At 37.4% G+C, this 15,024-nt stretch overlaps 1 protein-coding gene across 3 annotated transcripts in view; it reads right to left on the reverse strand.

The window, feature by feature from the left end:
* Positions 1–493: 493 nt before the first annotated feature.
* Positions 494–15,024, reverse strand: part of LOC143148653 (uncharacterized) — a 54,006-nt gene continuing 39,475 nt past the window's right edge. For all 3 annotated transcript variants that reach the window (XM_076315223.1, XM_076315212.1, XM_076315205.1), the window contains exon 6: positions 494–6,534. In XM_076315223.1, coding sequence (XP_076171338.1) covers positions 6,242–6,534 — 293 coding nt within the window. In that variant the 3' untranslated portion in view covers positions 494–6,241. The remainder of the gene's footprint in view (positions 6,535–15,024) is intronic.

A 15,024-nucleotide genomic window follows, 5' to 3' on the forward strand; every position in this document is an offset into this window, starting at 1 on the left:
TTCAAGATATCGGTGGATAATTAAATACTAGGGTTGGTACTATTTGACGTTTTGCCACTCTTGGAGTTCTTTTCGGAAATTTATGCACCAATATTAACTAAAAAACGGGGGACAGGTACGAAAATGTACATAATATTGTGACAAAATATGCAAATACAATCTCGATCATTATTTTCAATAAAAGATATATGCTCGACAGAAAAGTGCGATTCCTGGAAAGAAAACTGAACATTCCCCGGATAACTGAAACTGAAACGATTTCAGTTTCAAGTATTCGGGGATTACTATACTTCAAAGTATTCTGAAGAATGTACACTGTATGTATATAGTACTCACTGTATACAGCTGTAATTTGGACATCATTCAAGTTTGGTAAAAAATTGTTATTAATTGTTTTTAGGAATCAGGGTTACACCTACTCGGAACAACGAAACGAAGATTTCTTTTCAAGGAACGTTCCTCCCGATCGTTGGAAATAAACACACAGTTTATAAGAAAAACAATTTATTCAATCGATACCGTCTTTATACCAATTATAAACATATTTTTTGGTTTTACCGATTAACATAAATTTGTCATTTACACTCGCACTCGCGTTTATTTCGTCGACAGTCGCTTGTATCTCACGCTTGCTTTAAGTTAAGTCTACTTATCTATGCGTCGGTCTCCTCTTATCTGTTACATTTTATTTATACTTAACCCTCGGAGTATCATTTACGAAAGTCACGCCGAATACACGAGAAATCTAGTGGATTACAAATAAAAGTAAAAACGTTACCTGTAGAACGCCCTCGAAAATTGACTGCGATTCTGTTCTTTTCCCCGTACCGACGTATTTGCGTTAACAATTTGCGCACAATTTTTTTTGCACGATTAATACAACGATCGAGCTTGTTAAAAAAAAAAGAAAAACAAAAAAAAAACGCGAGATTCGATTAAACAAACGATTCGAGAATCGATCAAGCGCGCTGGTTCATTGTCGTTCGATCCGTTCGATTAAACAAATCTCTTCGTGATAAAAAAAATAGCGAATCGTGAGTCAATTTAGTAATTACGAAAAAACAATGTTAACATATTGGCGGTTTTCGACGCGTTATCGCGTCTTGGTGATTTTTTCTTCGTCGTAATAGTTCCATTTTTTGTTACATTTAATTCCGTTTTGAAAATCGATCATTTCCATTGTTTGCGGTTTATTACAATTTTCGAAATCGATTCGAGGCAAAAATGATGCGAGAACGTAACTTTCCAAATCGTTGTCGTGACTCTGATCACAGTGAAACCCACCCCGGCCGCGAAGATGTTAACAAATTGTAAAACGATCGTTTCGATGCACTTATCGTCTACGTTTCTTTTTTTTTCTTTTCCTCGTAAGTCGATCATCGCGAAGATACACTGGAAAAATATTAAATTTACGCGCATGGTACGTGTATCGTGGCCACACACACACACAAACTATACCCTCGATCTCGAAATCTGTGTTCTTGATCAAACGATCGCCTTAAGACTAACTATATAATACAATGTGTACGTACGCACGAAGGACGAAAGCCTTTGGTGAATTTCGGGTTCTCGATCGATCCGAATCGATCGATTGCGAAACAACAAAACAATTTCGAATTTTGCTCGTATTTTTCATTCCTCGAAAACCCGAACAGTACCGTTCGACTAGGTCCAGCTTATCCTATCTTTGGTCCTCTAGCCGCTATGATTCTTCGTCAGACATCGAATTTTTAGAAAAATTTTCCAGTCCTTAAATTTGTTTCCCGTTTTTTTTTTCGTTCCACGGAAACATTGTTCACGGTGGTGAGACATTTTTGCTCACTTTTCCATCTAGTTTTCCCTCTCGCGATCGATCCAATTCGCGAGGGAAGATCCATCGACGAATTATTAACGTTATTAAGATTAAACTTTCACGGACCCTTGACTTCGTTCGACGATTACTTCCAAACTCGAGGACCCAACGCGTCGGACGAACACCGACAAAGAAATTCAACTTTCTTTCCTAAATGGTCCCTTCGTTAACCCAAGTCTAAGAGAATCGACAGCACGAAAACCGTGCGACCATAAAACGAGTTCGATCCGTTAGAGAAGCGATTTCGATGCACTTTGTTCCTCCAGAATGACACAACGATCGATATCGTCGTTGAAAGGGATGCTTCGATTGCAAACACGAAGCGTATCCGAGATTTACATGGACAGAAAACAAACTTTAATAATTTCTCGTTATTTTATCGTTCGAATTTGTATATATTATATGTCCTTTGATCGACAACAGAAACGAAGAAAGAAAATTAAAAAAATACGATTGTCTCAATTTTCACAAATTTTCGCGCGAACTCTGTTACACTCGTTACGTACAAACAATGAAATTCTTTTAATAATCAATAATCTAATCTTTTCGAACTTAAAATCGAAAGCTACGAGAACATATGTAAGGAAACAAAATAATTTCCTTCCTTTTCACATGTTCTCGTGCAAATTTTGTTACACTCGTTATCACGTACGAAATTTAAAAAAAGTAAAAACAAAAAATTTGAACGCGAGCTTCGTGTTTGCAAAGCGTATCCCTCAATCTGGCGCGAAACGTTCGAACAGTTGGGAATATGGTGAAAATTGTTACTCGTTGTTCGTTTGTCGAAATAAGGCACGTATTTTTTTGTTTTTTTTTGTTTGCGGCATTTCGGTTTCGTAGATCTACGAAAACGAACCTTCTGCACCGTCCGTGATTCCGATTTCAGGAGGTAGAAAGCACGAAGATCGTTACGTAAAATATTGGGCAGCATGGAAACGTATACAGTGAGATGATTGATGCACAACATCGATTATTGCGTCGCTATTCGGCCCGTTTTCCCGCCAGAACGACGAAATGAAGAGACGCGAGCGATTAACGAGCAATCGCCGCGAAACAACTTGCAGGATCGATGGTCGATCGATCGCGTCGCGTCGTTTAGGCGATAAGAGCGGATCTACTGTGGTTTCGTAGACATTAGCCTTCTCAACGCACGGTTTCCTTCGAACAATGTTTAAAACACACTCTAAAAGTACTTCTTATTTCCTAATCCCTTAAGTGGCAAGTCGACGTTACGATCGAGTGGTTACGGTTCCTTAAATTCGTTGTTAAACACGTGTTTCGATTCTTGGACTATTGGCGGTCGTTCGCGTGCTGAGAACGCCTATAGGCGTTCGAAGAGCACGCTTACTTCGTATGCGAGGAGGTCTTCCGCACGGTGTGCGCGTTTTACGACGAAGTCGTCCATATTCGAAGGATCGATAACGATTACAATCTCCCGTGTGTCTTGGCGCTTTTTAAATCCGATCAGCTACGCGAATTGTTCGAAACTATGTCAATACAAAAATTACCCGATACGTAATTATATTTTACGCGAAATTTGAAAACGATATAAATTATTTTTACATGATCTTGATTTGTTGCTCCTTCTTTCTCGCAGTTGGAACAAATGTACTTGTATTTGGAATTACGAATTTTGTTCGATGATTTCGTATTATTTTCTCGATATTTCTCGATTTTCGTTTCGATTCGAAATTGATTTTTCACCGACACGATTCCTCGATCGAACGTAACCGCGTTAAAATATTGTTCCGCGTTGCCACTCGAGTGATCGATAAATCACTTCTAAATGTAAGTGGACATACATATCTAAGTATTTTAAAACCCTGCACGTGCAATTGGTAACGCTGACTCGTATGTACGAAAATTATAAGCGCAAACATACACACACGCACGCGTGCACGCGCGCGGATGCACACATACTCGCACACACGCACGTAGAAATACAAGTATAGAGGCACAATTGCGTAAACCGTGATTCTATGAAAAGACACGTAGCATTCTTGTGTATTCTTTTACATTTCGTTTACACGGTTATATAGTTATTCGTATATAAAATTTTCACCGTATCGATGGATATTGTTTCTCTCGTTTGCATTTTATTTTTGTTTTTGAAAATTATAGAGTTTGTCCAGTTCCGAGTTATCTTAATTTTTGCAATCTTAAAAAAGTAATCGTAGCTCAAATTTGTACGTAAATTCAAAGCTTTTTTTTTCCAATAAAAAAAAAAACAAATGGAGAAAAAATAACTCGATCCACTTAAAATTTTATCGTACGAATTGAACGTTGGTGAAGAAATTTTACACACAAAAAAAAAATGAATTTTTTGTTACGATATCGTCGCTCGTTTAATTTTCGCGCGTTTTTATTTACTTTGGACCGATAGCAAATAAAAAAAAACTCTTCGATTCTTTCGTTTTCGAAAAATTACTTTCCACTCGACAAAATTCCTGTAGCTAGTGAAAACATTAGAATAAAATGTACAAATTGAAAATAGTCGCGCGTTGAACAAAGGATCGTGTTCACTTGCGTGTATCTACACTGTAATTTGCAAAAATTTTCCAATTTCAACGATCTCGATTCGTTCGATCGTTTATCTCATTTGTGCTTCCATTCGCGCGCGTATCGCGCCGTATACATACACACACATCTTTGCGTCTCTAAATTAACGTGTATATATATATATATAATTTTTTTTTTTTTGCAATATATCTATATATAAGTATATATTCATATATATATATGTACATGTACGTACATATCGAAAGTACAGCAATAATGGACGGTTGAAGATTCCCTACCTAAAACGGCTAATCTTGTTCACTTTGCCGATGACTACAGCTTCAGCTCGAAGAATATATGCAAAAGCGTGGCTCCCCTAAGGCGCTTTTCCATTGTTGAAAATTCGGGAGGTATACGTAGTAAGTACCGGTTACCAGCAGGGCCATGTACTTGGGACAGGTGTGCTTTATGCTATACCTACGAATCGAACGCGAACTAAAAAAAATTCTCGATCACGAAACATTCGGGGACGGGGTAGAGATCGTTTCTCGTTGAAACGACGCTTCTCGCGACGAACGCCGCTCTTTAAGAGCTCGCGTTTCCGTCGATTACGACGGATCACTTCGCCTAGTTTAAATCTAAATACAAGCTACGTACAAACGCGATCGATCGAGTTCCTCCTTTCCTCGTTCGCGCATCAATGAATTCCCTCGTCCACGATCGCGTACGCGACGAGAATGCGAGCTACACGAAGAATGCTCGGTATACTGACCTTACAACGCGAAGGTAATTCGTGTCACGCGTGCACCAACCGTGGAATGTAACGCAGAGTTTTCATCTTCCGTACAATGAATCTTATTTTTACGATTTTGGTTATTTTTTTTTTATTTTCGATCATTTCGGATTGTTGCAACGTGGCACGGGCAATTTTGTAGCGAGTTTCTAAGATGTACGATTGTCTTGGGAGGGAACCGAATTTATCAGTATGTTCGTTAGGTAGTTTTGAATTGAAAATTATACTAAAGGCCTTGGTCGATTTCTTTTCGAATTAAACGTAGTTCGGTTCACGAACGAAGGGCGAGTTGCGGGATGTTGCAAGTGACCGCGTTGGAACGAGGTTACGAGAGCTGAGTAGCAACCATCGTTGAAACGCTCGAATTGACTTAGGTTTTCGGTCCGTATTAGTAAAAAGCGATAAGAAATACACGAAAGTAAAAAATTGTTCTACTTAAATTACTTACGCGTGGAATCTTTTTTTTGAAACGAATCAAAAACACGTGAACCAAAACCCATAACGTTTACAACTTTTTTTGATTTAAAATAATCTATTGAGCAAAACGTAATAGTAACGATTGTTGAAACTTCGGATAGACTTCCCTAGAATTTATCTATCGAAATGAATCAAAAACTTTCTCTATTTGCAAATATAAAAGGGGTAACTACACGCGATGTATTTCACCTACCTAATAAACATACTAGTAACGTTACTCGGTTTCCTCCAGTGACACTCTCACCTTCTTTTTCATATTTTAAACACACTTGCCTCTGTGAATCCCGATCGGTACGTTCCAATCGTCCTTTCATCCCTAGAAAAGTATTCTCCGCGGCGAGTGTGCACTCCGTGTGGTGTTTCTCGTAACACACTATCGACCTTCGATATTCACGTCCACGCGTGGGTGCAGCGAACGTGTCTCGTACACCGAGAGTAGTTTCTTCGAACTCCGCGCGGTTCGACGTCTTCGTGGTTCCCGTTTATCGTTCTTGTGCGCCATTGGTCGCGCAGAGACGAAGCAAGGGGGAAATAACGGCGATCGAGTTGCGCGGGAAACCGCCATGGGTCGGTGTGAAGTTCGAATCGAAGACGAGACATACGACGGACGTCGAAGAATCTCAACTGTTACCGGGTATTGGTATCATGTGGTAGGCCGAGGGCGCTTGAAGCGGGGGTGAGTGTCGAACGTTGCTCGACTGCGAGGGTAACTGAAGGGAGCGATAATCGAGCGCCGGCGCTGCTGGATGCTGTCCTTCTCGATGCCTCCTTAGGTCCACTTTCCTCTGGAACGCCTTGTCGCATAAGCCGCACTGGAACGGCTTGTAACCGGTGTGTTTCCGCATATGAGTGATGAGATTGCTGCTCTGGGAGAACGCCTTGCCGCACACCACGCACTTGTGCGGTTTCTCGCCTGGAACAGAAATCGCGACACTCGGTTTGAAAGATTTCACGTTGGTGGGCCGACTGTGTCGGTTGTACAGGGTGTTCGATAGCAAGTGACGGTACGAGGAACGATGTAATCCGTGCGATGAAACGGGTAAAAGTGTGGAGTGGGATTTTTTTCCACGAGACTTTGTTCCTGAGAAACAAGGAACAGGGTGTTATCGGACGTGAAGAAAAACGGAGGGAATGAATAAAATGTGTGGAAGGTAATTTTTTCTTAAGGGACTTTCTTTTCGAGAAAAATAGAAGAGCGTTGTTTTGTGTAAAGAAAAATGGAGGAAATGATTAGAAAGTGTAAAAGGCAATTTTTTCTTATAGGAGTTTCTTTTTAAGAAAAAGAATTCATCTATTCGAGAGATGCGAGTATTTAGGGGAAAAAGAAATATCGATCTTTGTTGAGTGTTGAGTAATATTTGAATCTTGTGCTTTATTATGGTTGACTATGACATTTGACGAAGAACGATTCGTAATTTCTTCTGGGCCTGATCTTTCTTTCCCCTTGTAAAACGCGTGTACTCGAAAAATATTCAAAGTCTATTTCTACATTTTCTCAAGTAGAATAACTATATCATGGTTTGTATCACCAGTTTCGAGTTCCAATGGTTAAATTTCGATAAAATGTAGGGATGCCCGGAAATAAGAAATTAAATTTATTTAAACATACGCTAGAAATCGCTTTGTTTCAGCGGTGTGAACTTAGTTAGTATTGTCGAAACAATTTTCAAAGCGAAAGAAACATTCTGGTTCGCAGAAATAAATCTTATCGATTGAAGTAAAAGTTCGATAAGTTTATGTTTATTTAAATGTTCCACGCCGTAAGTAAGATAATGCCCTGCCATCTGACTCACAATCGCGACATTATTGTATCGTACTACATACCTACCTGTATCTCGAGGTCGAAGAGATTTCAAACATTTATATTATATAAAGTTCTCTACTACTTCGAATGTTTCTGCACACTTGTTTATCCGTTAAAATTTAAAACATTTTGTACGAGAAAGTAATTTACACTATAATTTACATAATTTCCACCTTTGTTCTTTATTTAGGAAAATTCGAGCGATAACTAATCTACTAGTACAACCACGTTTCTAAATGCATATATTCTTACGAATAGTGGATGATTTTTAAGCACGAATTATTCTTTTCAATCTGTTAAATTCGATTTATACCCTAATTTACGAAAGATAAATAGTTGTTGATTGAATTTCATCAAAACCAAGAATGTGAGTAACGTTGTCGCGTGGTTAACAATGAAATCAAAATGTCTCGCTTTACTCTACGTTAAGAGCTCGAAACGCGAGAAATGCAATTGGCCCTGTAGGCACGTTCTGTAGTTTCGTTTTGGACAAGCACAGAGATTATTTTATGAGTTAGGTCTTGGACAAGCACAGATACTATTTTATAAGTTAGGTCTTGGACAAGCACAGACACTATTTTATAGGTTAGGTCTTGGACAAGCACAGACATTATTTTATAAATTAGGTCTTGGACCAACACAGACATTAATTTTATGGGTTAGGTCTTGGACAAGCACAGATATTATTTTATAGGTTAGGTCTTGGACAAGCACAGACATTATTTTACGGGTTAGGGCTGGGTTAGGTCTTGGACAAGCACAGACATTATTTTATGGGTTAGGTCTGGGTTAGGTCTTGGACAAGCACAGATATTATTTTATGGATTATTTCGAGACGATATCAAAGACAGTCGCGGCGCGTTTCTTAAACAATATTTCGAATCGCCATTCGCGAATCAATTATCGGCTGTTGATTCGCTGGAACTTATGACGGATACACGCGGTTCTCGAAGCGAGATGCAAATTCGATTAAAATACGTGGAAAGCGTCGGGACGCGACTTGGAATAATGAGTCAAGGTGAATCGAGTGCACCTGAATCAACCTATAAATCGTGACGGGTGTTTTATCACCGTCAGTTCGAACAATCCGTTTACGTCAGCGACGCGCAATGTCCTTTTTCAATGCGGCGACGAGCAGCCATGCTTTCCTTCTTCGAATTGCAAACGATACACGGTGCACAAGAAACGTCAAAAGAGCGATTCGGTCGCGAGCAGAGAAACTGGAGAATCGATCCAGAAACCGAATTACTTCTACTTTAAGAGTTTCCCTCTTGGAACCACCTATACTAGAATCAATCGTTCAATTTCACTACGGAATTAATCGTCCCTCGAGTTGTCCAATATACTCCATTTTTGTTTTGGTGAAGTCACGTGCACTTAGGTTGCTAGTGACCACAAGATATTTGGAGCAATGGCTCGTGTTGCAGATTTTACACTCGATGGTAAATTTCAATGTTTCTCGAGAAATTTAATACTCTTACGAAAAAATTCTTGCAGTTTATTCATCGATCTATTTTATTATATTTGTTATATCGTATTACGTTCTTTTCGTACCAAGTTTGAAGCACTGGTCTAGATTACGTTCAACAGAGATTTGTATGTTCGATTCGGTGATACTGGTGCGAGCTATCTTTAATATGATTGCTATCGTTTGGTCTCGAGAGAGATCGTTACTCTTTTCTAAAATATTTCTTATAAGTCTATGGACACTTTTGACTTTCCATGGGGAATTTAAATACGAATTTAAAGAGCGAGTACACACGAGAACATTTTCTGAGAAAAATGTTTTTCAATTTTCCATTACTCGTACTATTTTTAAACTTTGTAAGAAGTTACGTAATAAGACATTAACAAACAATCGTAAGGTAACACAAATCGGAAGGTAAATCGGTGCGGAGCAGTGCAAAGGTGAAATCACACTTGGAAAATGTAAATATATGATTATGCGAGGTCGGAGCCGTATAGGACGTTATGCGAGAAAGTTGATCAATGGGTTAACTTACTTAAGACGGAAGTAATTGCAAACGACACTCTGTGGACAAGAAACGTTAAAAGAGCAATTCGGTAACAAGCTGGGAAAACGAACATCGATGATTTCGTATTCCACGATCGGGAAATTGAATTACTATACTTCTACTTTAAGAGTTCCGTTCTTAGAACTATATATACTTATAAATGAAAATCGATCGTTTCGATTCAATAAGGAGTTGATCGATTACACTTGTCAAATGTACTCTTTTCTTAGACACGATATTCACACAATCGTAATTATTTTTTAATTTCAAGGAAATACGCGCACATATTTTCCAAAAAATGTTTCCTAACCGTCTGTGACTCAAATTTTTGTAACTTTCGTGGACGGTTACGTGATAAGAAATTAAAAAAGAAAAACAATCGTGATAAATCGGAAGGTAAATCGGTGCTAAGCGGTGCAAAGGTGAAATCACGCTTGGAAAATGTAAATGTATGATCATGTGAGGTCGGAGTCGCATAGGATATCATGCGAAAAAGTTAATCAATAGATTAACTTATTTAAGACGGAAGTAATTGCAAACGATACTTAAGGGCCAAGAAACGTCAAAAGTGCCAACTCGGTGTTAGGCGTTTGGCAAATATTTAAATATATATACAATGTTTGCAATCCCTTAATTTCCATCATAATCGATAACAAAAAATATAAATCTATGAAAAAACTATTACACGTTAATAATTCGTATGCTTAATATATTTTTAATATCACTAGTAATCACACATGGTGTGTGACTAGTAATCACCCAGGGCAAGTATATTCAGGTACATATACAATGTTGCAACCCCTTAATTTCCATCATAATCGATAACAAAAAGTATAAATCTATGAAAAAACTATTACACGTTAATAATTCGTATGCTTATTATATTTTTAATATCACTAGTAATCACACATGGTGTGTGACTAGTAATCACCCAGGGCAAGTATATTCAGGTACATATACAATGTTGCAACCCATTAATTTCCATCATAATCGATAACAAAAAGTATAAATCTATGAAAAAACTATTACACGTTAATAATTCGTATGCTTATTATATTTTTAATATCACTAGTAATCACACGTGGTGTTTGATTAGTAATCACCCAGGGCAAGTATATTCAGGTACACATACAATGTTGCAACCCCTTAATTTCCATCATAATCGTTAACAGAAAGTATAAATCTATGAAAAAAGAAACATACTCATTAATAACTGGTGGACGCGTTATTTTGTACAAATTGTTCAATAAGGAACCGGTCAAGTTGCCCGGAGCTTCTTCGTACGCCGTGGAAGGAATTCGTTGAAATTTAAATATTTGCTCGAAACTATTATCACGTCGCTCAAGAACGATCTTTCGTACGGATCGGGTTACCGATAAGAGGAAAAGCTCGTTCGGAAAGTCCTCGATTGCTCGACCGACGATGATCGTTCGATAATTCGTGCAAACAGCTGTTCTCTCGACGAAATTCCAAACAAACGGTTCAACGATTGTAAAACGCTGATAATAACTGGCCGTGCGCAAACCGTACGACGGTACCCGTTGTTAAGATTCTATCGAGAAGAAATTAATTTTGCTCGGGGGAGAGGGAGGGGGAGGGGGAGGGGACGACGTTACGAGCCACTTCGCGTTGACGCACCCGAAGGGACTTTATCTAAAGTGCATAAACTCGCGAGAAAAAAAATTGTCCACCCGAGTTGATTATCTTCTTCGTTGGCCTTTTAATTCCCCGCTCGGTGATCATTAATTGACACAACATTTTTTACGTTAACGCAACAACGCTGGAGGTCGCCACTCGAGTATAAACCAACGCGCCATTCGAACTTAAAAGTCGATTTTTGTTTATTTCTATTTGTCGAGTTGTCGAAACTGTACTGGATCGTTAGACAAGATATTAGAATTGAATTCAAGATCGTGAAAAATGTAATAAGTAACAACGTACGCAACAATAGGTAAAAATTATGTAGAATAATGCACGGAACAATTGAAAGTGGAGATTACGTTTCTTAAGAAACTTGAAGGTAATCATTTACAGAGATGTGCACAATTTAAAAAGAAATACATTTATCGTATAGTGGAAAAAAGTAAATGCATACAAGTTCTTAATAATATTGTTTCCACCGAAATTAAATATTCAAATTTTCTTGTTACGGTAAATATGCATGTGTATTCTAGATTTTTGTAATTTTCTTCGATCGGTATTTTTGCACGTTGATATTTCGAATTATAAGAATTATACTCTAGATGTTGCTCGCGAACGGATAACGTTTTTGTGTGAATTAAAATTTGGACGTTATTTATTTACGATCGTTATTAGAGAGATTACCCATGTAAGAAAGAGAGAGAGAGAACGCAACAAAGCTTTCTCTAATAATGAAAATGTCACCGGACTCGTCCTCGCGCTTTTCCCATTTTAACGTGTCATCGATTCACACCGGTGGTGTACCATCAGAATTATCGCCTTTGCTATAAATACGAACAATGCTACAACACGGTGACGATGACACCTTGTTATAACAAGCACCGGTTCATTTGTGCCACCACTTAGGACGACGCAAGGAAAAATACCATTATCGTAATTGTTCGGTCAGCTTTCGATCTACAACCCTTTTACAACTAATGAAAGATGGTTGTCTGCAACCTTTCTCGAATCGAGTCTCATCTTATTATCGGAACGATTTCCGTGCAAATTAAAAATAGCGTATTGCGACGTCAAACGTACAGTATGAAATTAATAAACGAGTATGATAATACCGTTTGTATTGTATAGTAACGAAAATCAAATATAATAAATTAAAAGAAATGTATAATACAATAAGAAATAACAAATACACGTTGCTTAGCGGTAGTATGGTGTAGAATCACGTAATTGTTAACATTTGTTTAAATTTTTCTGATAAAACATCGGTAGATTGATGTACAGTTTTGAGAACTTTGTTTTTGTTTTTCGATTTTTGAAAAAAGAAAAATGTTTAATCATATGAATTAGCAAATTCATATTCTTCGTGCGAATTGAATATTACGTTCAGAACCAACATAAGTTTATTTTAGATCTCGTTAAGGACGAATCAATTTATACGAAAGAAACAAAAATTTAATTTTATATATATGTATATATAATATTGATGTATTTTGCGACGATGTTGCCCGGTTATATTATTGGGATTTTTAATTACGAATATTTTGCTTTCATTTTTTTGATTACGCCTGTGTTGACACGCTTCGAAGAGGTTAGGTTAATAACATAGCTGAATCTCGTCCTTGGATCGTAAATGTATATTTTACTTGTATATATATTTTTTTTCTTTCTTTCAGTTAATATTTACTACATTTCATATTGCAAATAATTTCTGTCGCGATAAAGACGTACTATTATCATAGTTATTATTGTTTCTATTTCAAGAAACGCGAAGAACGTTTTCTTTGAACGATAAAAAATATATAAGAAATATAATATTCTTTTCGGATCTACTCGAAAGAATTACGGACATATAAATTAGTAATAAGAAATTTCGATAGATCGAGGTCAATTGTTAAGTTCTAAATATCTGATCCTGAAATGTACAATGTTAAGTAAAAATAGTAAGAAGTATGATGAAATCTTTGTACAATAATATATTGTCGTTGCAATGTATATAACGAAACGTGTTCTTTTTTCAAGATTTGTAAACTGTCCCGTGTGTTTAATTTTGCATTCTAACCATCGTATTTTTAACTTTCCGTTAAATAGGTGTGTTTATAGGTGAAACTCTCGAACCGGATGGGACGCGACGGCACTGAATCGGTCGCGTCTTTCTATTCCGATCACAGAATTCCACTTTGCATATTAGAGGAATAGCGTACCGCAACGGAAGTATAATATCTCGTGAAAACCCTTTCAGCTGTCGACAATGAGAAGAGAATCTCCATTTTCCAACTCGAAAGGAGAAAACGTCGCGGTATCACCCGATGAATTTGCTATCGCTTCGGGGATAAAATTTTCACATCGAAAATAGATTATTAACATTCTCTATGCATAGAAATATTTTGTTAATCGCTGTCCACTGAAAATGATTTTACGTTGAGCACCGTTTAGTTACATTTCCTAGGGACTTGAGCTCATTCCTCATCCCGTAAAGATACATGTACGAGAAGTAGGTCAAGAAATCGTTTGAGACACTAACTTTAAATGTATGTTAAATATTTGATCTTTGAATGCTTATTATAACGAGTAAAATGATTTTTTTCAATTTTATTCCCAACTTTCGAAAGAAAACTATGCATTCAAGGGTCAATGCTTCGTTCGAGTAATTATTTCGAGTAAAAAAATTTTACTCAATTTTATTTGCAATTTTCGAAAGAAAACTATGCATTCAAAGGTTAATGTTTCGTTCGAGTAATTATTACGAGTGAAAAAATTTTATTCAATTTTACTTAAAGCTTTCAAAAGAAAACTATGAATCCAAAGGTTAATGTTTCATTCGAGTAATTATTACGAGTGAAAAAATTTGGTTCAATTTCATTTACAATTTCCCAAAGAAACTGTGCACTCAAAGGTTCAAGATTTCGTTCGAACGTGATTAAATTTTCCATCGTTTACGCTCTGATTGCAATATTCCACGTATCGAATATTCTTGAACTTGAACGGACGTGTGTCTACGTTCCCTATGCGCCGGCTTTACCTGCGCCCGTATTGCGCTGCGATTTTTTTTTTTCCTCCTCTTTTTCTTACTTTACTTGTTTCGGCAAGTAATTCGCGTCTGTGTTTACACGGGCAGGAGATAAGGCCGCGAAACTGACGCGTACATACGTAGCTTTGTATGCGGGTGACAGTATGACAAACGTGATGTTGCAACGGCAATCAGAACTAAAAAGGCACTGGCAAAAATTGGTAATCGCTCTGTTTACCCAAATGTTCCTTCGCTGCAATTCAACAGATCGTTACAAAATATATACACCAAGTTTATTGGTTAACGCGCATATTTTCCACGCCAAGGTCGTGTGTATACACCGATCTTACTCACTGTTGTTCGCGTCTCTGCATCGTTCTGTTCACGGTATCGATGCTCACAGTGAACTCTGAACTACAGGAAATTACACGAGAATTGTATATCGTTGTATAAATGAAAAACGAGAGGAAATTTTCAATTTTACGATACGAAATATATTAACGATAACACGTTGGGAAAAGGTGTATTCTCGAAGGATCGATTTTGACGATTTTGGTAGGAAAAGGAACCAGCTCTTGATTGGTCAGCTTTTAGCGCAGATCTCGATGCGCGTTTTATATAATAGAAACTCGAGTTTCGCTCTTAGAATGATATAATAGGTTGTTCGATAAGTTTCGTTGTTTGTTCCATTGTGAAAAAATACTACGACACTTCAACGTTTGAACAACTGTAAATATACGAAAGAGTCGACAGAGATCTACGTGAAACTTCGCACATGTTCATCGAACAGTAGTATCATATTTAGAAAAATAAAACGACGAACTTGATAGTTTCATTTCTTATCGAACGACAAAATAATCGAGCAACCTATTATAGTAAGAGTTTCTCAACCCTCGAGTACATACTCGTATACATTTCAAAGAGTAATGTCTCATG

The sequence above is a fragment of the Ptiloglossa arizonensis genome, chromosome 1, assembly GCF_051014685.1.
Source record: "Ptiloglossa arizonensis isolate GNS036 chromosome 1, iyPtiAriz1_principal, whole genome shotgun sequence".
NCBI classification, from domain to species: Eukaryota; Metazoa; Arthropoda; class Insecta; order Hymenoptera; family Colletidae; genus Ptiloglossa; species Ptiloglossa arizonensis.